The sequence below is a fragment of the Cricetulus griseus genome, chromosome 7, assembly GCF_003668045.3.
Source record: "Cricetulus griseus strain 17A/GY chromosome 7, alternate assembly CriGri-PICRH-1.0, whole genome shotgun sequence".
NCBI classification, from domain to species: Eukaryota; Metazoa; Chordata; class Mammalia; order Rodentia; family Cricetidae; genus Cricetulus; species Cricetulus griseus.
In genome coordinates this window covers 66219383-66246494 of record NC_048600.1, presented here as the reverse complement: position 1 = coordinate 66246494, position 27112 = coordinate 66219383, and the positions used below count along the sequence as shown (strand labels likewise).

General features: G+C 44.2%; 1 protein-coding gene and 2 non-coding genes across 3 annotated transcripts; all 3 read right to left on the bottom strand.

The window, feature by feature from the left end:
• Nucleotides 1-288: 288 nt before the first annotated feature.
• On the bottom strand, nucleotides 289-8968 carry Cdkn2aipnl (CDKN2A interacting protein N-terminal like). Its single transcript, XM_027427584.2, has 3 exons — nucleotides 8658-8968; nucleotides 6418-6517; nucleotides 289-1775 (listed from the first exon to the last, which is right to left on the bottom strand). The coding sequence occupies exons 1-3, from the start codon at nucleotides 8894-8896 to the stop codon at nucleotides 1764-1766; spliced, it is 351 nt and encodes a 116-aa protein (XP_027283385.1). The 5' UTR covers nucleotides 8897-8968; the 3' UTR covers nucleotides 289-1763.
• Nucleotides 8969-11570: 2602 nt separating this feature from the next.
• Nucleotides 11571-11702, bottom strand: LOC113835605. The gene has a single exon (XR_003487347.1). It is a non-coding gene; the product is annotated as a small nucleolar RNA SNORA70 (small nucleolar RNA).
• Nucleotides 11703-12579: 877 nt separating this feature from the next.
• On the bottom strand, nucleotides 12580-12681 carry LOC113835604. The gene has a single exon (XR_003487388.1). It is a non-coding gene; the product is annotated as a U6 spliceosomal RNA (small nuclear RNA).
• Between the last annotated feature and the right edge of the window lie 14431 nt (nucleotides 12682-27112).

Genomic DNA, 27112 nt, shown 5'->3' with positions numbered 1-27112 from the left:
GAATTTAACCTGGGAGGCCTGGAGATTTAGCTCAATGATGCAGCCCTTGCCTAGCATGTATGACACTCTGGTTTGACCATCAACACCAAAAACAAAGAAAAGCAAAAAAAAAAAAAAAAAAAAAGGCTGGAGGGAGCGACAGAACTGAAGGCGACAGAACTGTGCTATGCTGGCCCCAAAACTTCATGCCTGCAAGCCAGCTCCACTTCCCAAGATTCTGGCTGTCCAACCACCTACATGTAAGTAAGTAAACTGAAGGCGTACGGGAAGAAATCACATAACTCAGACTTCATTCAATGGAAAAGCCATTTTATTGGGGGTTGTATACAGAAAGTACATTTAAAAATGAATCATCACAATTTTTCATTTTGTTTCTAAGCCTCACAAATTTGACAAATGATTAGAAAGGAAGGTGAGGCTGCATTTAGGAGACAAAGCTAAGTCTCAGTACAGAGCTCAGCTCGGTCACTATGGTGCCAAGGCCTCTGTGACTGGCAACCTGACCTCCATTGCCTGGGGCAGTTTGTCTTGACTGCTGCTCTATCCTGGTCACTAGGGACTGCACCTAGGAAACACAAAGCTGTGGCCTTCATCTCAAGTCATAAAGAATGTCGTCCTCTGCTCTAACTCCAGACACCACTGGCCCCCCCACTTCTGAGGGTTCAATTTGCCTTATTCAGTATAAAAAACCAAGGCAGATCCCACTGTCTTACTGACCACAAGGGGCCTGGCACTGATGAGCCCTGCTGTGGCACTCTGTCCCACGGCTGCCCTCAGTTCAGGCATTTACCCTACCTAATGGTGAGACTGAACAGAAGGAACTGGAAAGGGGGTCCAGAACAGATGTCAGCTGTCAGGTGGAATATCAACACTGTCACCTCAGAGCAAAGCACAACTGCACTACAACCTAGAGGCGAGGCAGTTCTTCAAGTCTGAAAACCCTCTAGAAACAAAGAGAATGTAGGCACATGAGCAGCCTGGGAGAGTCTAGAGATCAGCTAGCCAGCTGGACAAAGCTGTATATATTTCCAGGAATTTTTAATCTGACTAGCTATTTTTTCCCTCTCTGCAATACTGGGGACCAAGCCCAGGACCTCAAGCTAAGCAAGCACTCTCCCACTAAGCTATATCTCTGGCCTTCAGTGAATTTTAAAATGAGACCAGATGCTTTTGTGTACTCGCCCTCCTTCCTATGAGCTAGCTAGGCTACTTCAGGCCTGCAACATGATTGCCATGTCCTACACAAAGATCTAAAAGTCCAGCAGTGGGGGTGCTCTAGTGAGGCAGTCGGTTAACGCACAGTCCTTCGGTGGCCATCGGCAGTGAGGAACAAGTATAGAGAGGGTTCAGATAGGAATAAGGAGAATCTGGCTTGCCTCAGAAGGACAAAAATGAGTGGGGGTAGGGCAAAAACCAGACTTACATTAAAAGGTACTCTGCTAAAAAATTGAATTATAAAATCCATCATGGTCATTATTATAACAACATAAAAGGCGTTTCGAACAAAGTTTGGCTTGGACAACACTGATGATATTTCAGAGAGTTTGCTGTTTATAAATATATAAGTATGCATATGTACTTTTACAGCAACAGCTTCTGGAAGAACCAAGACTTCTTTGAAGCCCTTGTAGACACATCCCTTTCCATTCCAGCTGCTTCTATGCTGCAAACACCAGTAATTAAGAGCTGCCATAGTTTAGTCATCTCCACCCTGGCCTCCTTTTCAAGCCTGTCCCCAAGGGTGGAAATGTAGTAGATCTGCCTTAGATTTGATGCTGGGGGAAAAAAAAAAGAGAAGAAAAAGTTAGACAGTCATTGAGTCCCATGAAACAAGTTTATTTTCACACATTCAAATAAAGCAGTAATGGAATATTTATGTTCGACCCAGATGGCGAGTCTACTCAGAAATTATTAATATTTTACTACATAAGAAAATGCAGCTAAATGCTGAGTGCATGATCCATTTGGAAAGCAGAAGCTTACTTCCCTGACTTGTGGCTTATTGTCTATAAGTGTTCATAATTTAAGTGATAACGGAAGTACTTAAAATGCTACTCCTGCCACCAGCCCCTGCTCTCACACTCACTCACTGTTCTAAATTCAACACGGCCAGATTCAGGTGGTAATTTGCAGCACTCCACACTGAGTCAGGGCACTTAGGAGATGTGAAGGTCACATATTTCTGGAGTTCACATGATTAGTAACTGTACAAGTGAGTCTGCAAACAGTGGTGACCTGGAGCCCACAGATTCCTTCCGGGTGCCCTCTAGCACTTGTGGTAAATTTAAACTTAGCTTCAAAAAACTTTTAAGGAGGGTGTGAAGAAATCACTGACTGTCACCTGGTGTCTGAATGGATTCCCTTAACACTGAGCAGTGTGAGTGAATCAACAAAGTCTTTTTAGTAATCAGAGATTTCAAGGTATGACCTATTTTCTAGCAAAATGCTTAGCAAAGATAAAAGACCAGTCTTTCTCCTCTTGGTAGAATGCAGTATGACCAAAGAAACAACCTGCAGTCCAGAGGAAGGCATCCCAAGCCATTTCAGAGTTTCTTCTTTTTAAAAATTATTTCATGTATACAGGTGTTGCCTGTCTGTGCACTAAGTGTATGCCTGGTGCCAGAGGAGGTACCATGAAAGGGAGTTAGATCCTCTGGGATTAGGGTTACAGAAGGTTGTGAGCCACCATGTGGTTTCTGGGAATTGAACCAGGATCCTCTGGAAGAGCAACCAGTGGTCTTAACCACTGAGCCATCTCTCCAGCCCCTTGCTCAGATTTTCAACTAGACAGACCCAGACTACTGTCTTTTTCACATGGTGTTGTCAGGTGATTCACCCATCCTGGAGCTGGGACTATAACAGGGTCAGTTTTTCTTCCTTCTCCTTCGACAGGATCTGGATAGCCCAGGTTTCTTTCCAGCTGGCTTTGCAGCTAATAATGACCTTGAGCCCCTGACCTTCCTGCCTCTACCTCCGGAGTGCTGGGATAAAGGTGTGGACCCCCATGTCTGGTTATGGCTTTCATGAAAACATGGCATCAGAGCTAGCTGAGACTTCACAAAGCAGAGAAGAACCTCATGACATATAGGCACAGCTGCTTTTCTGATTTTTCGAATTGTTACCTGTGGTCACTTTCACACTGCTATCTTTCCTCATGGGATACACATGTTCTCAGGAGAAGAATCAAATTGTGATATTAACTTCTTCTGTGAACCAACAATGACAACTTCGTCACTCATTCTTGGTTTGTTTTGTTTTGCCTTTTTTGAGATAGGGTCTCTCTCTATGTAGCCCTGGTTGACCTGGAACTAGTTATGTAGACCAACCTCAATTCAAACTCACAGAAATCCACCTGCCTCTGCCTCCAGAGTGCTGGGATTAAAGGCATGCACTACCCTGCCTTACAGCTCAGTGACAGGGACTGCAGGCTGCAGCTGAGTCTCAGGGTGGTATTTAGACAACCAAGGAATTTGCTCAACATACTTGTGCTGAGTGTCCCTCTTTCAGAAGAGCACACACTCCAACTGATGAGCAAATCCCACCTGTCACACATATTCCTCAGACTAAAAAGAAAGAGAATTGGACAGACAGAGATAGACCTACCCAAAAGCTTCAGAAGGGCAAAATGGTTTGGTTTATTTATTTATTTATTTATTTATTTATTTATTTATTTTTGGTTTTTCGAGACAGGGTTTCTCTGTGGAGGCTGTCCTGGAACTAGCTGGAACTAGCTCTTGTAGACCAGGCTGGTCTTGAACTCACAGCAATCCGCCTGCCTCTCCCTCCCGAGTGCTGGGATTAAAGGCAGGCGCCACCAACGCCCGGCTCAAAAATGTTATTTTTAAAACTCTACTCCAGAGAGCTTATATCTAAGTCATCATTACTGTCTGACCTCGAGGTGCCAACAATGCTGAGTGATTCATTTCCACATGCCAGCTAACTCTAAAACCCAACTAAACTCTAATTTTAGAGCTAAGGATCAATTTTGGCTGGCATAATGACAGCGCTTTTAGATTTCTGGCCTACTACTCCAGCTTTATCTAACATGAAAGGAAGGACAAACTACTTGGAAGATCCCGGGGCACTCTGCAGAGGACTCTAAAGAGATGGCTTTCAATAGCACGAAAGCCAGTCTCATTTTGTAGACAGAAGTTTTTGTTTTGCTGGGGTTACATGACACTACCAAACCTAGGCAAGGACTCTACCACTGAGCCACATACCCTAGAAGAAGTCTTGTTGTTTAGTTTACACTGTTGTTATTTATCCACATGTGTGTGCTCATGTAGGTGTGCAGGTCACAGCATATGTGTGAAGGTTAGCAGACAACTTTCAGGAGTCAGTTCTCCCTTCTACCATGTGAGTTCCAGGTATTGAACTCAGGTCATCAGGCTTGCTGGCAAACACCTTTATCTGCTAAATCATCTCATGGGCCCAAGACTGACACCTGTGACTAAGGGCAGAAGACAAATGTGGAAGAATATTCTCACTTTGTCTCTACACATGGTCTCCTTCAAAGTCCTGGAGTAACAGTGTCAAATACATTTGTACAAATATGGCTTTCCCACGTGAGCATTAGTCCAACCTTTCCACATTATCAGTATCAACAAGATGTTGACTTGTTGTTCTGTGTTGGGGCTTATAGGCTCCAGACAGATATTTGAGATGCCTCTGGGAAGCCCCAGGACACAGTGGCCTGGATTCACACTGGTTAGGTCATCATGTCCCTATGTGCTAAGCTAGGAAGAAGGAGCATGTGATGGAAGCCCTGCATAAGATCATGTTCAAGTTCACTAGCTGCCAGAAAATCCATACCCCACAGAAGCGGGGCTTTACCAAGTTTAATGCAAGTAAATCTGAAGACTTGGTGGCTGAAAAGTAGGTCATCACCCATGTCTGTGGCATCGTAGCACACTCTTGGCTCTTACAGGGTTACAATATCTCCTGAATCATTCTCAGCAGTAAATATTATACTTTACCCAAATAAATAATTTGAAATTTTATATGAAAAGTCTGGATAGACATCGAAGGGACGTTAGGAAACAAGGGAACAATTCTACTGCCTGAAGAGACCAGGATAGATGTGAGAAAAACGAATATTCTGGGGTGCTTAGCTGAGACAGACAGACCGATTTTCCAAAGTTCTTTTTGCCTCTTCCTGGCCCCAGGGATCCAAGATCCAGACATAAGACTCTAGGGCAAAGCTCACTGTGTACAAGGCCACAGCCATAAGACTAAGCCTGGGGACCAGAACACAGCTGGGGTGTCTGGACATTACCCCACCACATTCCTTATCAGCAAGTCAGAGTCCACACAAGTCTGGTCCAGCACTGACCTGCTAAAGCAGAGATACTCAGTATGAATTAGTCTAAAATGAAGTACTCCTAACTTTAGCACTCTAAGCAAGATTTAAAAAAAAAAAAGCAAAATAAGCCAAATCTAGGGGCTTATTCCTATAATCCCAGAAATAGGGAGGCAGAGGTAGGAAGACCATACCAAGTTTGAGCTCCAGACCAGTCAGGGCTGTAGAGTGAAATCCTGTCTCAAAAAACAAAAATAAAAACCAAAACTAAACAAACAACAAACAAAATCCTAAATACGTAAAAGAAGAAATAAATAAAATAGCTGTTTCTGGGGGCAGAGATCTGTCATCTAGGCCACGAGGGAGGCAGAAGCAGGAGATTGAAAGCTCAAGGCCTGCCTGGCTACAGCGCAAGGTCAGCCTGGGCAAGACCCTGTGTGAAAAAAAAGTGAAAAAGAAAAACGCTATGTACAGCTCAGGGGCAGAGCACTTGCCTAGCACACACAAAGCTCTAGGTTCAATTCTCATTAACACACAAATAATACATGCACTTAAGCCTACATTTTACCTACGAGAGAAAACATGATACTTGTTTTTCTGAATTCTAGCTTATTTCACACAACATAGTGGTCTCCATTTCTATCCATGAACATCCAATTGCATTTTTCTTCATGCACAACAGAATTTGGTTGTGTATGTGTATAGACTGCATTTCTATATCCATTCCTCTAGTGATGTCCACAGTATGGCAATAAACACAGATGTATAAAATCTCTGTGCTGTGTTTCCTCAGAGTCCTTCAGGAGCAGTACAGTCGGAAAATATTTGTAGCTTTTTGAGGCTCCTCCTTACTGATCCCCAGTTTATCTAGCATAAAGGACCTGGCTTCACTCCCTGTCATCAAGAGAAGTGTCCTAGACAAACCAAGGAGATCGAGCCTGTGTGTTCCTCCACCGACAACGTACAATTTGTCATGCTGAGTTGTGATCTAGTTATGAGAAGGTTTATACCAAGTGTGAGGAAATAATGAAGGGCTTAAGACTGTAGAGCAGGAACTAAGAAGGCTCAAAAACAACACGATCCAGAGTCCAAGTGGAACCGTCATGTCTACTCATTACCTTTTTCATTAATTCACTTCTGGTTGTAAACTGTGGCAGGTCTTCCACTTCAATCCCATCAGCCATTTCCATCACCTTGTCCAGAAGATCTTTATTGTAACTGCACAACAAAAAGCAGTAAGGTAAAAACCTGGGAAGACTCACTGTCACTATGGACTAAAAAGAAAGTGTAGTTTCTTAGACTGTAAATGCAACTTCTAGACTACAGAACTGTTTTTCATTGGTCACGTCATACCATGCCATCTGAGGTTTAAGCAATGCTCTTTTCAGCCTTCTCGGTAACCGGGACTACAGGGACACACCACTATCTGAAGTTTTGCAAGTTACTGACTTGATACTGCAGGGAAAACTACATTGTTCAGCACATGGTTAACAAGTGGCTCTCCCCACTTGTGGATATAGCACTAGGCTTGAAGAATGCCAATATAGCAGATGTTTGAAGAATTATAAAATCAGGGACTGGAGAGATGGCTCAGCAGCTAGGAGCACTTAAGGCTCTTTGCAGAGGACCTGGGTTCAGTTCCCACATGGCTAGAGTTTCAGTTCTCAGAGATCTGAGGCCCTCTTCCAGTGTCTGAGGATACTGGGTACATATTTGTTACCTATTAATACACATAAAATAAAAATAAATAAAAAGTCTCTCTCTCTCTCTCATTACAAAAACAGGAGCAGTTAAGAGCACTTGCTGCTGGGCATTGGTGGCACACGCCTGTAATCCCAGCACTCGGGAGGCAGAGGTAGGTGGATCTCTGTGAGTTCGAGGCCAGCCTGGTCTCCAGAGAGAGTGCCAGGATAGAAAACAACAACAACAACAACAAAAAAAAACAAAAAAATAAAACAAAAAAAACAAAGAGCACTTGCTGCTCTTCCAGGATCTAGTTTCAATTCACAGCACCTACATGGTGACTCACAACCATCTGCAATTCCAGTTCCAGGGAATCCAATGCCCTCTTCCGGCCTCCACCACCATCAGGCACTCACAGTGCAGACAGATGTGTAGACAAAACACCCATACATACAAAATTTAAAATAGTTGTAAATAAATAAAATTACAAAAACAGGAGCAGCATACATCAGGTAGTACATATTCATGGATGAGATCTGAGGGCCAAAAATTTGATTATTTTTAAAACACACAGAATGTTGGTCTAATGTTGGTTCTCAATTATTTGTATGACCTTGGCTCCTGTAAACTCCAATTTTAGAGGGTGAAGGCAGAAGGGAGAGTGAAGCATATATGTGTGATGGGTGTGTCTGGCACAGCTTCCCCACATCTTATTCTAACAAATATGTCAAGATCTGAAACCAAGTACCTTCAGGGTTGGAGATATAGCTCAGTGGTAGAGTACTTATTTTTGATATGTGCAAGTCTGGGGTTTCATGCCTAACACAAAACCCAAAAAGAAAACCAAGGAGTTTGTCCTGGAGGGGCCATGTGACCAGTTAGGCTACGAAGATCAGATCTGAGTCAGGTAATCCTATTTTAACACAACTTCAAGAAACTGTAGAAGCCAATAAGAGCTTGGAGATGCATGCTCAGTATATGAAATTCCAGGACTACCTGGCTACATAAAAAACCGGAGGCCAGCCTTAGTTATAAAGGATGATTGCCTTAAAAAATTTTTAAAAAAAACAAAACAAAAAACCATAAGGGAGTGTAAAAACCTGGTGCATTTTCCCGGTGGAGTAAAAGAAGTGCCTTGTCAGAAATCTCAAGGCCAGGCTCTTGTCGTCCTGGTGTGATCGCAAAAGTTCAGGGGGGCTTTGGAGCAGCAAGAAAAAAGCATCGTTACTTTCTTAAGGAGGAAAATTAAGAGGAAAAGATTACATCCTGCCTTAGCGGTGAAATCCACCAACCAACGGTGCGATGTATCACATCCTCTCTTGCTAGGTGTCTTCAACTAGAGGAGGTGGGGGAAGTTTCAGTTTCCGTCTGCACTTTTGTGTGTGACAGGAACTAATGGGCTTCGAGCACTCTGCAAAGGCAATCTTCTGGGCTCATAAACAGTACTAAAAAATGCCCATGGCAATACAGCCGCCTTCCAGCCTACCTGCACTGCACTCTACATCATTTAACTGCTGTAGTCATCACAGCCATCCATTTACCAGAGGAAAGAGAGGCTCACAGAAGAGACACATCTTCCCCGAGGAAATGCTAAGAGGGGATCAGCCAAGGCAGGAGGAGGTTGGGCCGGACTAAGGGTGGGCAGATGGGGTCAGCCGGCCGGCGGGGTCCGCACCTGCAACCCAGGAAGAGGTGGTTGGCCCAGACCATCGATAGGGACAGCAGCTGGTCCAGGCGGCCGCCGCCGTCGGGTGGGTCTCGGTAGTCCGGCAAGTGGCGCAGGATGAACTCCATGCGCGCTTTCCATTGCTTCTCGCTCTCCGAATAGGAGCGGAACTGCTCGGCGAAGTCGGCCGCCTGCCGCACCCCGGAAACTAGCTCCTCTACTGAGACGCTGGCCTCGCCACCCACCATGACTCCCGCCGCCGCCGTCGCTGCCGCCACCGAGGGTCGCACGAGCCCGCCGCCTTCCCGACACGCCCCGCGCCGCCGACACGCCGCTAGAGCGGCCACGACCCGGCGCGACTGCTCTGGAGGACTGACTTGGAGCGCCCTCGAGGGGCACGGAGGCCTAGTGTTCCCAGGGCTGCAAGGGCCCATGCAGGGTACACTGTGTAGACAGATGCTGGGGAAACTGAGGCCCACAAGCACCGAGTCGGCAGCTGGGTGCACGCTGGGGCTCTGTGGTACCCCTTTTGCCCGGGGGTGTTCCCAAGGCACCGCTCTATCCTCAGCCACAGCTGAGGCTTGCCCTAAGTTCTGTGGATCTCCCCGGAGAGTGATGTCCCCTGTTTTATGGATCCCCTGTGGTCTCAGGTTGTGCCCTAACTTCCTGCAGAGTTATCCATCCAATGAGTACCCTCCAGGCACTTTGGTGCCCAGGATGCCCCGCTCTAAAGAACTTTGTGAGGGAAGTAGATGTCAGTGAAAGAATTGCCCAAGTAAATGGAACGTTGACGAATCATAAAAGAAGTCAGATTGCCACAAACCTGAGGAAGCAAGGTATGGAGGTGGTGGTGGGGAATTAAGTGAAGAGCACCTGAGTTCAGTCTTTGGAACTCACATAGTGGAAGGAGAAAACCAACTCCTGAAAATCGTCCTTTGACCACTGTATGCTAGTAGTGTTGTATGTGTATACACACACACACACACACACAGAGAGAGAGAGAGAGAGAGAGAGAGAGAGAGAGGGAGGGGGGGAGGGAGGGAGGGAGGAGGGGGAGGGAGGGAGGGAGGGAGGGAGGGAGGGAGAACAGATAAATAAATTTGAAAATATGGACAGTTGGGTACAGAAGAAAGAGCCTAGAGCCCGGGATCTTGAGCTCCAGTGAAGGTTGTAAGTGGTGAATGGTCCCTTCATTATCCGCCAGGGTCTTACACCACATAGCCTAGGGTGGCTTACAACTGTTTTCCTCCCTTCTGCAGCTTCTATTGTGGTGTTAGGACCCCAGCAGGTAGAAATGGCATCCAGTACACAAATGGAAGAGCGCTGTAAGGACAAGCACCATGCTGTGTGACATCCCATCATGTCAGGAAGTCATGGTATTCACACTCTGGCAGGGAGCATCCGAACCAAACATGAGAACCCAAAGACAGAAGCAACTTCTCCCCAGGGTTCAGGGATCTAATGATAACAGCAACCAGAGTTGAGTTCCCAAAGTGCAGGTGGCATGCCCTGACAAGCTTATTGCAGTGGCAGATTCCCAGGTAAACCCCTGGATACTCAGAGTCAAGGTTCTAGGTAATTCTGATTCTAACTTCAGTGGGCCAGACTCCGAAAACATTCAATGTACCAGGCACAATGGCAGACACCTTTTGTCCCAGTTACTCCATATGTTGAGGCAGGAGAATTACTTGAGCAGTCATCTGTATCATAGAGACCCTCATCTCTTAAAAACATTGTTTAGGGTTCACTGAGCTACATTCTTGGTCCCTTGATTGTGTACTGCAATGGTTGGTCCAGAAACAAGGACATAGGGGCTGGAGAGATGGTTAACTTAGAGGACCTGGGTTTGGTTCCTAACACCCAAATGGTGGCTCACAACCATCCGTAACCAGTCTCTCTGCTGTTGTTATTTCGTTTTTAATAACACAAGCCACAAGCTTAAGATCCTTTTGTCTCAGCCTCCCCAGTACTGATACTTTTAGTGTGTTCCTGCACACTATTGATTTTTGATATAAATTTTAGCAGCTGTTTGTTGATGGATAGAAAAACAGACTGTTGGTATTTCATATGGGATTATATTGATTATACAGATCAATTTGAGAATTAATATTTTATCAATATTAATCTTCTAGTTTACAAACATGGTAATGATATATCTCTCTTCATTTATTTAGGCTTTGTAATGTGTGTGATTTTGTTTTGCTGTTATTTTATTTATTTAGTTTTTGAAATGGGGGTCTTTGTGACGAAGATTGTCCTTGAAATCTCAACCTTCCTGCCTTAGCTTTCTAAATGCTATGTGACTATTGTGGTGTGTGTGTGTGTGTGTGTGTGTGTGTGTGTGTGTGTGTGTGTGCACTCAAGCACTTTTTAAAGGCAGTGTCTTATGTACTCCAGGATAGCCTCAAATTCCCTTTATGGCTGAAGGTAAATTTGAAATACTGATCCTTATTCCTCCACTTACCAAATGCTAGGATTGCAGGCATGAGCAACTACATCTGGCTTTATAGTTGGTTTGTTTGCTTCGAATGTGAGAGTTATTAGCAAACATGATGGGCAGAATGTGGAACTCAGCCCAACAGAAGCCTTCAGGAGTACAGGGCCACCATTGCTCCAAGGGATCACGAATGGGGATGTATTTGACCCCACAGACATCAGGGATGTGCTGCTCCTTGGAGACCATGTCTTCAAATTCATGTGAATTAAACTATATGAAGCCTTACTTCTTTGAGATGTGGATCTCCTGGTGGCCAGGGAACTTGAACCTGGCCTTTCCTAGGGCCTCAAACACATGTTCCTTATTCTGCAGCTTGAAGCAGATGGACATGATGACCTGGCTTGTGTGAAACTGGCCACCGTGTCAGGTCTGGAGCGCAGTGTAAAGACAGCGTGAGCTTAGAGACATGCATATCCACCAGATAACTCTGTTTCAAAGACCCTTTAGGGCAACCCAAACTAGGTACAGGCTGCATACTCCCAAGGAGGCTATTGCTTGAAACTGTTGTACATAGGGCCCCATGAGGAGAAGAACCTGGTCAGCTTAGTTGACTGCAGAGGTATTGTATTGAAGGAACCAGCTTCCCTTTCAGCAGCCATAACAGCCAAACACGTGCTTGCCATAAACCTGCCTTGGTCACTTAGAGGTCAGATGCCTGTCTCCTGACAAGGAACCTTAGTCACTAGAAAGTCAGATGCCTGCCTCGTGACAAGGAGCCAATCAGAAGTTAGCTGGTGGCACTATGCTTTACGACCCTGGGTGTGCTTTACGGACAAGCACACAGCAATGACGTAGAGAGCATAGCAACCACCCTGGGAGGGCCTATGGGCCATAACAACCAGTTGACCAATCAACACAGGGCAAGCCCTCCAAGCCTGGAGGCACACCAATCGTGAGCCTGTGCGTACCCCTAGACACTCCCCTTACGCTGCCCTATAAGATCTTTTGGGAGCCCCTAGGAGCCGTCTTTTCTAGCTGTCCGCCATGGTGGGTGGGTGAAAGACCCGAGCTAACATGGGGTTAGCTTGTTAAATTACAATAAAGCCTCGTGCAGTTTGCAGCAAGCTCTCGAATCCACCTGGTGATTGGGGTGACCGCGAATGTGGCCTGGGACCCCGGATACTTGAGTTTTCGGGGGTCTAACAGTATTTTTAAGTTCCATGAGCCATTAGACTTACATACCCATTCCCAGTTTGTGCATTATTTCTTATATATCTTTTACACCATCTGGTTCATTGTTTTTTTTTTTTTTTCTTCCATTCAAAGTATCTATTTACTCACTGGAAATGATCAAAGTAGGAAAAGCAGTAATGTATCTTTTTCTTACATGGTCTTCTTAAGTTCCATTACATCAACCAACAAAGTAGGCTTAGCATGTCACTTAAGATAGTTCAGCATTATCAGTTTTGAAAGAAGCATCCTTGGTAACAAATCAAAAATATGGAACACTTCACAAATTTGCATGTCACCCTTGTACGGGGCCATGTTAATCATCTTCGTATCATTCCTATTTTAGCAAGTATGCTGCCCAAGCAAACACATGGTTTCATCTTCTTTTTTTCAATTTTTATTTTTAGTGTTTCCTTGTGTAGCCTTGACTGTCCTAGAACTAGCTCTGTAGACCAGACTAGGCTCAAACTCACAGAAATCCACCTGCCTCTCGAGTTCTGGGATTAAAGGCATGCACCACCACCACCCAGATGGTTTTATTTTATTTGTACTTGAAAATTTAATATTCAGACATCCTTTTAATCACAACACTCAGGAGACAGAGGCAGATGGATCTTTGTGAGTTCAAGGCCAGCCTTGATCTACATATGGCATTCCAGGCAAGAAAGGGATTTCTAGAGAAATCCTGTCTCAAAAACAAAATAAAATAGCTGCTACTTCCTTTACTTATTTAAATTTTTATTTTAAGACAGGGCCTTATGTAGCCCCAGCCAGCCCCTAACTCAGTGTATAGCCAAGGATGACCTTTAACTTTTGACCTTGCTGTCTCTGCCTCCCAAGAACTCGTGGGGATTGCAATTATGTACCACCACACTTGTTTATGTAGTGTCCACTCAACTTTAGGCTTCACCAGCCTTGGTTTTTTTGTTTCTTTTTCCTTTTCCTACTCCTCTTTTTTGTCTTCCTCTTTTTCCCAAGATTGTCTTCTGGAATATTCTCACCAATTCTTTGGATTGCAAACCTGAAAACCCTGAACTAATTCTAGGAAACATATTAAAAGCTAATCTTGCTTTCTCAGTCAAACTGTTTATTGTTGTCTCTGCTATTTGGTGGCATTTTGCATACAGGCTTCTTCAGAATATGAAGTTTTAGACTTCAATTTTTTTATTTTTATTTTTTTTAAAAAAATGGTTGGGCGGGCATTGGTGGCGCACACCTTTAATCCCAGCACTCAGGAGGCAGAGGCAGGCAGATCTCCGTTGAGTTCGAGCCAGGATAGGCTCCAAAGATACACAGAGAAACCCTGTCTCCAAAAATAAAAATTGGTTGTGTATGGGTATTTGCCTGTATGCATGTCTATGTATCAGGTGCATTCCTAAGGCAGAAGAGAATGTCAGATCTCCTGAAACTGGAGTTAGAAACAGTTTTGAGCTGTTATGTGGGTGCTGGGAATTGAACCTAGGTTCTCTGTAAGAACAAGTGCTCTTAACTGCTAAGCCACCTTTTTTTTTTTTTTTTTTTTTTTAAGATTCGATCCTGAATGTGGTGGGTGTTATACACCTTTAATCCCAGCACTCTGGAGGCAGAGACAGGCAAATCTCTGTGAGTTTTAGCCCAGCCGGGTCTACATAGTAAGTTACATGATAGCCTGAGCTACATAGTGAGACCCAGTCTCAACATAAAAATAAAATAAAATAAACCAAAAATATTTGTTCTATCCTAAGTCTCTGGGCCATCCAACCTCTGGGTCCTGGTGATCTAGGCAGTGTCAGGGGTGGGCTCACTTTTGTGGCTTGGGTCTCAGGCTGGACCAGTCATTGGTTGGCCACTCCCACAACCTCTGTGCCACCTTTACTCCAGTATATTCCAATCCCTCCACTGGAAGTTTTGCCTGGTCACAGGAGATGGACAGTTCAGGCTATATATCTCCTTTTGCCAGGAGTCTTAGCTGGGGTCATCCTTGAAGATTCCTGGAAGTTTCCTTTGCACCAGGTTTCAACTCTGACCCTGAAATGCACCCCCCCCTTTTTATGGTTTTTGGAGACAGGGTTTCTCTGCATTGTTCTGGAACTTGCTCTGTAGACCAGGATGGTCTCAAATTCACAGAGATCTGCCTGTCTCTGCCTCCTGAGTGCTGGGATTAAAGGCGTGCACCACCAATGCCCGGGCCGCACCCCTTTTTTCATTCATCTCTTTCACTACTCTTCCCCCACCCCCACCTGATCACTCAAGTTCCCATCCCCACCTACCCATATTCCACCCACAAAATCTCTTCTATTTCCCCTTCCCAGGGAGATCCATAAATTTCCCCTTAGGCCCTCTTTGTTACCTACAATGTGGATTGTAGCATGGCCGCTTAAGTGAGTACATCGCATGTTTGTCTTTCTGGGTCTGGGTTACCTCACTCAGGATGATTTTTTCTAGTTCTACCCATTTGCCTGCAAATTTCATGATGTCAACATTTTTAATAGCTGAGTAGTACTCCATCGTGTAAGTGTACCACATTCTCTTTATCCATTCTTCAGTTGAGGGACATCTAAGTTGTTTCCAGGTTCTGGCTATTATGAATAAGGTTGTTATGAACACAATTGAGCATGTGTCCCTGTTGTATGATTGAACATCGTTTGGGTATATGCCCAAGAGTGATAAAGTTAGGTCTTCAGGTAGATTGATTCCCGGTTTTCTGAGAAACCACCATATTGATTTCCAAAGTGGCTGTACAAGTTTGCTCTCCCACCAGCAGTGAAGGAGTGTTTCCCTTGCTCCACATCCTCTCCAGCATGAGCTGTCACTTGTGTTTTGAACTAAACACAACTTGAGAAAAAAATGTAAATGTAAAGGTGCCTAATGATCTGGGCAGTGGGCACACACCTTTAATTCCAGCACTCAGAAGGCAGAGGCAAGCAGATCTCTGTAACTGGAGGTTTCTTGTCCTGCCAGGTCCTGCTGCCCTTCAGCCCCAAATAAGCACATGGAGACATTAATTATAAAACTGTTGGCCCAAGGCTAGGCCTTCTTATTGGCTAACTCTGTCTTAATTATTAACCCATTTCTATTAATCTAAGTATTTCCATGTGGTCTTATCTTACTGGAGAAGGGTCAGACCTATTACTCCTTCCTCGAGATCTCTCTCTGCCTATTTTCCCAGAATTCTCATCTCCTAACCCTGCCTATATTCCTGCCTCTAATGGCCAAACAGTATTTTATTCATCAACCAATAAGAAAAACATATATACAGAAGGACATCCCCCATCAGATCTCTGTGAGTTCCAAGATAGCCAAGGCCACACAGAGAAACCCTGTCTTGAAAAACAAAATAAAAAACAAAAAAGATGCCTAATGATATTCTGCTATACTAGTAGATTGGTGCCTAGCCCAGTTGTCATCAAGAGGCACTGTCCAGCAACTGATGGAGGCAGATGCAGAGACAAACAAACACAGCCAAACATTAGGCTGAGTTTGGGGGATTCCTCTAGGGAGTAAGGGAGGAAGGATTGTAGGATCCAGAGGGATCAAGGACATCACAAGAAAACCCACAGAAACAACTAATCTGGTTCATAGGCTCTCAGGAGCCCTTTTCTGAATAGAAATGAAGGAGAAGCAGATGTGGGGTGGGCAGAGGGGACATGGGGGAGGAACTGGGAGGAGAGGAGAGAGGAGAAACCAGCTGGGATATAAAATAAATAAATAAATATTTTTTAAAAAATCTTTGTTCATTTTCACATGTATGAGTGTTTCATGTGCACAAATGTGCATGTACTACCTGCTGTGTCTAATACGTGTGGAGGCCAGAAGAGGGCATTGGGTCCCCTGGAACTGAAGTTACAGGCAGTTCTGAGTCGCCATGTGGGTGATGGGAACTGTACCTGGGTCCTTTGCAAGAGCAGCCAATGCTGAGCCATCTCTTCACAGCCCTCTATTGTTTTGTTTTTGAAAAAAGGGTCTTATTATGTAACCAGGCTAAGCTGGAACTTTCTGTGTAGACCAGGCTAGTCTTGAACTTATTTTAATCTTACTTGCTCCACCTCCCCAGGTCTGGGATCACAGGTAGGAAATATCATGTCTTGCCCTTTCTGTTGTCATTGTCATTGTTTGAGACAGGGACTCCTGTAACCCACCTCCATAGCTGCTGCTATCCTGTGGCTGTCTCCACAGTTTCCTCCCAGCTCAGCTTGCTCTACTGATGATAAAGATCAAACGTAATGGAGAGGGCCACAAGATGGCTCATCAGGTAAAGGGGCTTGCCTGGCATGCCTGGCTCCTTGAATCTGGTCCCCAGAATTCATCTAAAGGTGGAAGGAGAGAATCAACTATACAAAGTTGTCTTCTGAGCTCCATATGTGAACACACACACACTCACATAGCATAATAATAATAAATGCATTTTAAATTGGGAGATGGTTCAGTGGTTAAGGGCACTGGTTGTTTTTGCAGTGGACCTGGGGTCAAGTCCCTAAACCCTTATGTCAGCTCACAACCATTTATAACTCATTTTCAGGGGATCTGACACCCTCTTCTGACCCCCACAGGTACCAAGCAAAACACCCATTCATATAAGATGAAAATAAATACATCTTCAAACAAAAGCAAAGACCTGGAGAGATGGCTCAGCTGTGTTAAGAGTGCTCACTGCTCTTCCAGAGGCCCCGAGTTCAGTTCCCAGACCCGCATCAGGTGGCTCACAACTGTCTATTAACGCCAGCTTCAGTGGATCCAACATCCTCTTCTGAGCTCCCTCACATGGCATACACCCCCATACACACACACACACACACACAAAAAAAAAAAAACAATATATGTAAACACACACCCATATATGCATAAATAAAATTGTTTAAAGGTGGAAGACATGGAGATGGCGCAGTGGATAAGAGCACTTGCTGTTCTTTCAGAAGATCAAGTTCAGTTCCCAGAACCCAGGCTGGTGCACTTGCAACCACCTTTAACTTCAGTTCCAGGGTATCGGATGCCTTCCTCTGGCCTCTGAAGACATCTGAACATAAATGACATAAACACACACACACATACACGTAAATATATATTTAACTAGTTTACAGTTGAAAAGTATTAAGCAGGGTGTGGTAGCACATGCCTTTAATCCCAGCATTCAGGAGGCAGAAGCAGATGGATCTCTATATGAGTTTAAGGCCAGCATGGTCTACATAGATAGTTCCAGGAGAGCCAGAGCTACATAGTGAGACCCTGTCTCAAAAAACAAAACAGAACAAACAAAAAAGTAAGCAATTAGAGAGAGAGAAGGGACTGGAGAGATGACTCAGCAGTTAATAGCACTTGACTGCTCTTCGAGAAGATCTGGGTTCAATTCCCAGCACCCACATGGCATTTAACAACGGTTTGTAACTCCAAGATCCAACACCCTCACACAGACACATAGACAGGCAAAACACCAATGTACATAAAATAAAAATACATAATTTTAAAAAGAGCCTTTTAATGGGCCTAATGTCACAACACCAGGGGACAGAACAGAAGGGGATCTCTTGGCTGACTCAAAATTAAAGTATATTGAACCTTCTGTTACACTGTCAGAAAGCAGGTAGGCAAGTGTTTGCAGTGGTGGCATAATCCTTCATGCAAATGAAAGACTGTATTTGAACCAATCAAAGCACAGTCCATTCAGATGAAAGACCACGTCTATACCAATCACAAGCCTTCTTCTGGGCCTACAGGAAGCATTGACCCTCTAGCCTGGGTAAAAACAACTGAGAATTCACCAAGGCTTGCCATGGCAAAGAATTTGGCACAAGCTGTCTGAAAGAGAAGACTCTGGAACAGTGCCTTTTGGAGCTGGAGTAGTGCTTTGGCAGCAAGCAGCTGTGGTCGCAGTGTAGCTTTCTCAAGACATCCGTGAAGTGTTCAAAGCAGCCTGCTGGCATGAGGGCTATCCAGCTGGCTGCCAAATAGGGATTGCTTGGCTAGTAAGCCTGGGCTCAAGGCAGCCCGGGCAGAAGGGAAGCATCTAACAACTGTCAATTAGAGAGTCAAATTGCCCTGGCCACAAACGTCTTAGAGAGAGAGAGAGAGAGAGAGAGAGAGAGAGAGAGAGAGAGAGAGAGAGAGAGATTCAAAAGAGAGCTAACAATGAAGGCCTGTCATTACCATTAACAGCACCTTATTTAACTGTACTCAGTGGTCCTAGCAAGGCCTACCCTATTGTGGTGCCCCAGGGAAAATTGGGTCCCTCTGATCTGCCAGAGTTAAGGAGGACCACCCTTTGTTATCCATAAAGGACTTTTTATAGGTTTATTTTCTTGTCCTCATGGTCGAAATACCCATTAGAACCAACTTAAGAACAGTTTATTTTAGCTGGTGTATCCACAGGACCACAGATCATCCATTGTGGCTGGGACAGCCAAGCATAACACACGGGTTCTTGGTGGTGATAGCTTATAGGGGTAGCAGCTTTTCACATCTTGACCAACCAAGAATCAGAGAGCTCAGGGCAAAACCAGAAACTAACAAAAACCTTCAAAGGTCTACCTCTAGTGACCTGCTTCCTTCAGTGAGACTCCATCTCTTAGAGTTTCCACAGCCTTCAACATAGCTCAGCAGCTAGAAATAGAGAAGCATAGGCTAGGCCCTATGCCCAACCCCTAGTACTACAGAAAATAATTGTGATAATGATGACGATAATAGTAACAATGGGAATCACTACCACTATCTCCACGACCATCATCATGACCACTATCATCACCATCACCATGATCATCACCACCATCAATACCATTATCAAGACCTCTATGATTTATAGTTTCAACTACATCTGTATGGACACCTAGTGAGTGTTTTCCTGACAAATTTGGCTTCTCTCTGATTTTTTAAAAAGATTTATTTATTTATCACGTATACAGTGCATGCCAGAAGAGGGCACCAGATCCCATTACAGATGGTTGTGAGCCACTATGAGGTTGCTGGGAATTGAACTCAGAACCTCTGGAAGAACAGTCAGTGCTCTTCACCCCTGAGCTATCTCTCCAGCCCCTTCTCTCTGATTTAAGAGCAGGTGTACACTTTCAAAGTTTTTGTTATGTTCTGACAAATCCTGCTTTAAAAAGCTAATGCCAGCTTGGCAGTGGAGGCTCATGCCTTTAATCCCAGCACTTGGGAGGCACAGGCAGGTGGATCCCTGTGAGTTCGAGACCAGTCTGGTCTACAAGAACTAGTTCCAGGACAGCCTCCAAAGCCACAGAGAAACCCTGTCTTGAAAAAAAAAAAAAAAAAAAAAAAGCTAATGCCAGGGCTGGAGAGATGGCTCAGAGGTTAAGAATGCTGGCTGCTCTTCCAGAGGTCCTGAGTTCAATTCCCAGTGACCACATGGAGGCTCACAACCATCTATAATGGGATTTGGTGCCTTCTTTTGATATTCAGGCATACATGCAGACAGAACACTCATACGTTTAAAAAATACATATATAAAAAAGCTGATGCCAATGTTTCCAGACCTATAAGCTATGGCTTTCCCTTTAAAGCTGGTGAATAGTTACAACAGTCATTAGTCTCATATTCTTGACTGTCCAGGGTCATTCAGCCTATCTTCTCTTTGTGGCCTGAGGCTCCAACACTAAAACATGAAGCTTGTTCATATTTATCTATTCCCAGTACTTTTGACTCTTCTGCTCTGTTTTCTGCTCATTTGTTTAATTATTTTTACTTAGTTGTCTGTGTGGTTTGGTTGTTTGGGGAGTTTTTCTTTAAATTTTGTTGCTGTTCTGATTTTTTTGAGAGGGACTATCTTATTTAGGATTACTATTGCTTGCTCCTCGTGGCTCGCTCAGTCTGTTTTCTTATAAGACCCAGGACCACCAGCCCAGGGTTACCACCCACAATGGGCTGGGCCCGTCCCCCACCAATTGCTATTTAAGAAAATGCCTTACAGCCAGATCTTATGGAGGCATTCCCTCAGTTGAGGTTCCCTCTCTCAGGTAAGTCTAAATTGTGTGTCAAGATGACATGAGACTAGCCAGCCTAGAGCCTCATGTAGCCCAAGTTGGTCTCAAACTTGCTCTGTAGCTGCCTAAGTGCTCGACCCTCCTGCCTCTATCTCCTACTCTAAAATGAAGTATGTGCCACCATGCTGGATGGCTGGTTTGGTTTTTGAGACAAGGTTAACTAGGTAGCTGTCTTTACTGTTACTGTTCTAGTGCTGTGCAGACACCATGACTATGGCAACTTTTATAAAGGAAAGCATGTAATTGGGGGCTTGCTTACAGTTCAGAGGTTTATTCTGTTATCATCATGGTGGACCCATGGCAGTGCCATAGCACTGGGCCAGCAGCTGAGAGCTACATCTTGATCCACAGTCAGAGAGAGATTGGACTTGGCATGGCCTTTAGAAACCTTAAAGCCCACCCCCAATGACACACTTCCTCCAACTAGGCCACATCTCCTAATTCTTGTAAATCCTTTCAAAGAGTGTCACTCCCTGGTAACTAAGCATTCCAATATATGGGCCTATGGGAGCCCTTATTTTTTTTTAGTTTTTCATAAAGAAAACATTTAATTGGGGTGGCTTGTTTACAGTTTCAGAGGTTCAGTCCATTATCATCATGGCAGGGAACATGGCCCCTCTAATAGTGCCATTCCCTTTAGGGGCCATTTTCTTTTAAACATCACATTCTATTCCCTGGCCCCCAAAGGCTTATAGCTGTATCATAATGCAAAAAATGCATGGAGTCCATCTTCAAAAGCCCCCTAGTCTATCACAGTCTCAACAATGTTTAAAAGTCCGAAGTCTCTTCTGAGACACATGGAAATCTCTTAATTACAATCCCCCTGTAAAATTCAAAATAAAAAAGCAGATCACATACTTCCAACACAGAATGGCACAGAATATACATTACCATTCCAAAACAGGGAAGAGAGCATAGTGAGGAAATACTGGACCAAAGCAAGATCAAAAACCAACTGGGCAAACTCAAAACTCTGCATCTCCATGTCTGATGTCAAAACTCTCTCCACATCTCCAATTCTGTTCAGCTTTGATGGCTGCAACACACTTCTTTCTCTTGGTCTGGATCCACTCCCTGTTAGCAACTCTCCTCAGCAGTTATCTCATGACTCTGGCACCTCTAACATCTTGGGGTCTCCAAGGCAATCCAGGCTGCAACTTCCAGCTTCACACAATGGCCTCTCTACTAGGCCTTCATTCAGGGGCAGCCCTGACACATGCCTGACCTCAGCAACTGTCCTTAGGCTCAAAGGCAACTTCTTTAGCCTGTTTCTTCTATCCTTAACTCTAAAGCCAGAACCATGTGGCCAAAGCTGCCAAATTCTGCTGCTTAATGGGACCGTAACATGGCCATCTTGCTTAATTACCTCTTCACCAGCTTTCTGTTTTCCTTTACTGCCTAAGCTTGGCTGTCCTTGAACTTGATCTTTAGACCAAGCTGGCCTCAAACTCAGAGGTCCTCCAGCCTCTGCCTTCCCAGTGCTGTGGTTAAAGGAGTGTGCAACACCATACCCAGCTCTAACCTTTGCTTTAATTCCTTTCCACAAGTTTGAAAATTAGCTGAGTGGGATCTTGCTCTGCGGTCACCCCTCCCTTTATTCAAATCTGGTTATCTCCTTGAACAAAGAATTTAGCTCCATGCCGCTTCCTGGTGCCCCTTTCCTCCTAAATATTTTTAACCTCCTTTGTTGGCAACAATCTTGCTTAAGGCATAAAATTCAGGATTTCTCTCTCTACTACAAGGGTCTACAACTTAGATCCTTGAAGTTTCCAAAACTTTGCCAGTAGATCCAAGAAGTCCAATCTCACTCTAGTCATTGCCTAAACTAAATTGTTTTGAGATTTCTTCTGACAATTGGGCATGGTGATATATTCCTTTAATCCCAACACTCTTCGGGCAAAGACAGACAGATGGATCTTTTGCTTCAAGGCTAGTCTGGTCTACATAGAAAATTCCAGGCCAGCCGAGTCTACATAGTGAGGCCCTGCCTCAAAAAAAGGAAAACAGAGGGCTGGAGAAATGGCTTAGAGATTGAGAACACTGACTGCTCTTCCAGAGGTCCTGGGTTCAATTCCTAACACTCACATGGCAGCTCACAACTGTCTGTAACTCCAAGATCTGACACCCTCATACAGACAAACATGCAGGCAAAACACCAATGTGAATTATTTTAAAAGGGAGGGGGGCTGAAAAAATTTCAGTGAGATACATAGTATAGAAGACAAATTCTCAGGGTGATGGTGGGCAGTGGCAAAGACATTGTGCCAACCCTATTTAGGTAGGATTTACATTTTGTTAAAGTCTAGAACTGACAGCTTTTCTGGGGAACATTTTCTTCTCCAGGAGATTGACAGATCCATTTGCCTTAACTCTCTTTGAATTAATTAATTAATTAATTAATTGTGTGTGGTGTGTGTGTGTGTGTGTGTGTGTGTGTGTGTGTACAGGGTGCAAACACAGCAGTGCACACATTTTCCTTAACTCTTAAGGGAGAACATAAGGTATGCCTCCTGCTAGATATGGATCTCCAGTCTTTTGGTCTGTTCAGAATGTCACATCTCCATCCAGAACCAGAGATACAATTCACATGTCCCTGTTTTGACCAGCAATCAAGTCCTGCTGTTTTAGGCCCCCAGGTTTGTTAACAACTGATTGCAAAGAAGGGACCCACCCTAAGGACCTTCAAGTTACTGACATCTGACTAGCTACCTGGCGTCACATATTCAGAGGCATCATCTCTCTCCCCCAGGATCCTGGAGATTGGATCCAGACCCTTACACAATGTCAGGCAGGTGCCCCAGCATTGACCCCCACGCTCAGCTCCCATTTTTTGTTGTTGGAAAGTCAGCAGTGGCCCTTGTGGTAGGAGCTAACATTCCGGCCACAATCCCAAATCACCATCAGCTCGTGACCAGGAAGTGTGGTCTGTCTCTGTACACATTGTGAGTATTTTCTATACTGCAACTTTGCAGTTTATCATTGTCCTTTTGGTCAGAGTCCTAACCTGTGGGGCTAGTGAAGGCAGCCCGCATTTACAGCCCTTGACGTATCTAGTGTGAATACAGGATGGACATTAGGGATGTCATTCAGTAATAGACTGTTCTCTTAGTGTCAGCTTCCATCCCTTCTTTTTTTCATTTTAGGGACAGGATGTATTGGAGCCATTACATAAATCAGGCTGGCTTCAAACTCACAGAAATCCACCTGCCTCTGTCTCCTGAGTGCTGGGATTAAAGGCATGTGCCACCATGCTTGGCTTAGTTAATTTCAATTTAATTTTACTTTTTTTGAAACAGGGTCTCACTGTGTAGTTCTAGCTGTCCTAGAATTCATTATGTAGACGAGGCTGGTCTCTAACTTACAGAGACCCTCTTGCCTTTGCCTCCTGAGCGCCAGGATTAAATGCCTGTGTCATCATGCTTGGCTCAGTTAATTTAAAATATGAGACACTTCACAAATTTCTCTGTATCATTTCAACTTAAGTCTACATGCTGCTGAAGCACAGTGAAACTTGAATTTCAGATAAGCAGTGGTAATTTTTTTTTAATGTAAGTAATATCCCAAGTGTATTTTATCTGGCAACGTTACCTCGTTTTCCAGTCAAGATTTAGTCTTTGAAAGAAAGAAAATAAACAGAGACAGAGATGTTGACGTAAAACAGTTCTCACCCCCAAAGGGAATATGAGAGATTTTTACTCTGGGCCAAAACTGAGTGACTGTGGCCCTGAATGAGGATCCAGAATTCTCTAAATAACACAGGCCACCACAGAAAGAGTCACAAAAAACAAAACCACATATCATTTTTTATCAAATATGTTGGTGGGGACCTGGTAAGGGTCATAGCAGAAGTCAAGTCTCTACTGTAGATACTACATTTTGTTGTTGCTGTTTTGTCTTTTTTGAAGCAGGATCTCACTCTTTAGCTCAGGCTAGCCTTCAACCGACAATCCTGACTCAGCTTCTCAAGGGCTGGGTTTTCAGTCATGAAACACCATGTTTGGCTACAGATACTATCTTGAAGCCCAGCTGCTAAGAAGATATTCCAAACATTTTTACTTGATAATCAACAGGATGTTAGGTTAGATGCAGGCATGGGCAATAAATGGCTATTAAGAGGACTTGAGATAGCCCAAGGTAATGTTGATTCTCCATGTGCAACATTCCAGCTCTCCTTAGTCACATAAATTCTACTCATCAATCAGCCCTAAAGTAGGTGTGGCCTCTTCAGAAAACAGACAGAAAAGTCACCAGCAGCAGTAGAAACCCAAAATAGAGATAATTAATTCACAATAATCTCTTTTGGTTCTTTTTTTTCTCAGAAAATTAATTAGGGTGAGGGGAGAGATAAGGACTAACCCAGGGTTTTGTGTACATTAGGCAAGTATTCAACCCCTGAGCTACATCCCCAGGCCTTATTTCATGTTTTTATTTTAAAACTAACATTTTGGGGTTACCTCTGTGGTGGAGTGTTTGCTTAGTGTACCCAAGGCTGGCCTTAATCTTTACCACTGGCTGGGGGAGAAGAAAGAAATGAAAAAAAAATCATTTTTATAAAAACATTGAATACTTGTACGAAAAAATAGAAAGCTGAAATCACTAAAAAGTACACAGTGGGACAGCAGGTCCCATTCCCGCCAGCTCTGCCCTCTGCTCCCCGAGGATGCTCAAGGCAGCCCTCAGCCACTCAACTGTTTCCCTGTTTTCTAAATATGGTGCTTTTCTTTTCCTTTTGGTTTTTTGAGACAGGGTTTCTCTGTGTAGTCCTGGCTGTCCTGGAACTTTCTCTATAGATCAGGCTGGCCTGGGACTCAGAGATCCACCTGCCTTCCTGGGATTGAAGACCTGCCCAACTACCGTACCACCTGGCTGTGCTTTTTTTTTTTTTTTTTTTTTTTTTTTTTTTTAATAACAGGCATCTTGCTTTGTAGCCCTGACTAGCCTGTAGATCAGGCTGGCTTCAAATTCCCACAGATCTGCCCACCTCTGCCTCAGAGTGCTGGGTTCAAAGGTGAGGACCAACATGCCCGACCTTAAAACCCTGCTTTCATACTGCTACTTTGTGGGACTGATAGCTTAAGAAGCATTGGCCATTCTCTTTTTTATTATAGGAGATGGGAATATTTACCTATTTATTCTGTTTTGCTATTTAAATTTTGTTTGTTTGTTCTTGTTTTTTGAAACAGGACTTCTCTGTGTAGCCCTGGCTATCATGGAACTCACTCTGTACACCAAGCTGGCCTTAAACTCACAGAGATTTGCCTGCCTCTGCCTCCGGAGTGCTAAGATTAAAGGTATGTGCCACCATATCTGGCCTATTTATTCTGTTTTAAAGAACTTTGTTTACATTGGGCATCTGCTCAATCACCAAGCTACAATCCCAGCCCCAGGCTGTGAGGGTCCTGTTTCCTCTCACCAATACTGTTCCCTGCCGTCTTCGGTGCAGTCGATGTTATGTTACCGGCAGTGCTGGAGGTGAGCCAGGGACTTGTGCATGCCAGTTCAGCATTATACCACTAAGCTACGTCACCTGCAAAATCAGTTTTCTGTTTCCTTCATCACAGCTATATTCTTCGTATTTTTTCACATGCTTTTACATTGCATGCATTTTCCTTTAGAGTTTAGGTGTGTTGATGTTACTGGTAGGTAGTAACTGCCTTATTTTTGGTTTTGCTTTTCCAGTTTTTGAGACAGAGACTTGATTTGTAGTCTTGACCTTGAACTCTTTGTCATCCTCCTGCCTCAGCTTCCCAAGTGCTGGGATAACAGGTATTGCCACCAGGACCAGCTCTTCTTTCCTTCCTTTTTAAAATGTTTATTTATCTATCTCTGATTTGTGTGTGTGTGTGTGTGTGTGTGTGTGTGTGTGTATGTGGTTGTTTGAGGTTGTGTACCCCCAATGCATGTGGGATCCTGTGGAGCAAACAAGGGCATCTGATCCTCTGGAATTGGGGTTACAGAGGGCTGTGAGCTGCTATGTGGATGCCAGGAACTGAATGCAGGTAAGAGCAGCCAGTGCTCTTAACCACTGACATCTCTCCAGCCCCCCTTCATCTTGTCTCCTGTGCCTGTCTGATTTCCTTTTTCCCTTGAATTTGGGGTGCCAGCATGTGAGCCACAAAGCTCAAGTTTAGTCAGAGGACAACTTCATGTGCTGGTCCTCACCACCTGTCTGACAGGGTGCCTTCTTCACTGTTGTGCTGGCTGGTCCATAAACTTCCCAAGGACTCTGTTTCCCATCTTGTCAAAGTTCTGGGATCACAGAGATGCACTACTGTGTCTGTCTTCAGGTGGGTTCTGGGGACCTCAGCACTTTACCCATCAGGATATTTTCCTCTTTCTTCTCTTAGGTGTTTTTGTTTTGTTTTGTTTTGTTTTGTTTTGTTTTTCAAGACAGGGTTTGTCTGTAGCTTTGGAGCCTGTCCTAGAACTTTCTCTCTAGACCTTAGACCAGGCTGGCCTTACACTCACAGAGATCTGCCTGCCTCTGCCTCCCAAGTGCGAGGGTCAAAGGTGTGCACCACCACTATCTGGCTTCTCTTAGGTCTTTTTTGTTTTGAGGCAGGGCCTCCTTATATAGGCCTGGCTGTCCTGGAACTCGATGTGCAAATCAGGTCTTTTTTTTTTTTTTTTTTTTTTTAAATCCCTGCTGTTTTTGATACTGAACCTTGAGATGTCTGATTGTCTCTCTCTGAGGATTTTATATGAGTCTTCCTCTTTTGCCTCCATTGTTCACACACAGGCACACACACCCCTGCCGCTCATGGCTGAGGCATTCCTGAAATGTCTGGAGATTCTGGCACTGGCCACATTATAGGACTGTGTGGTGA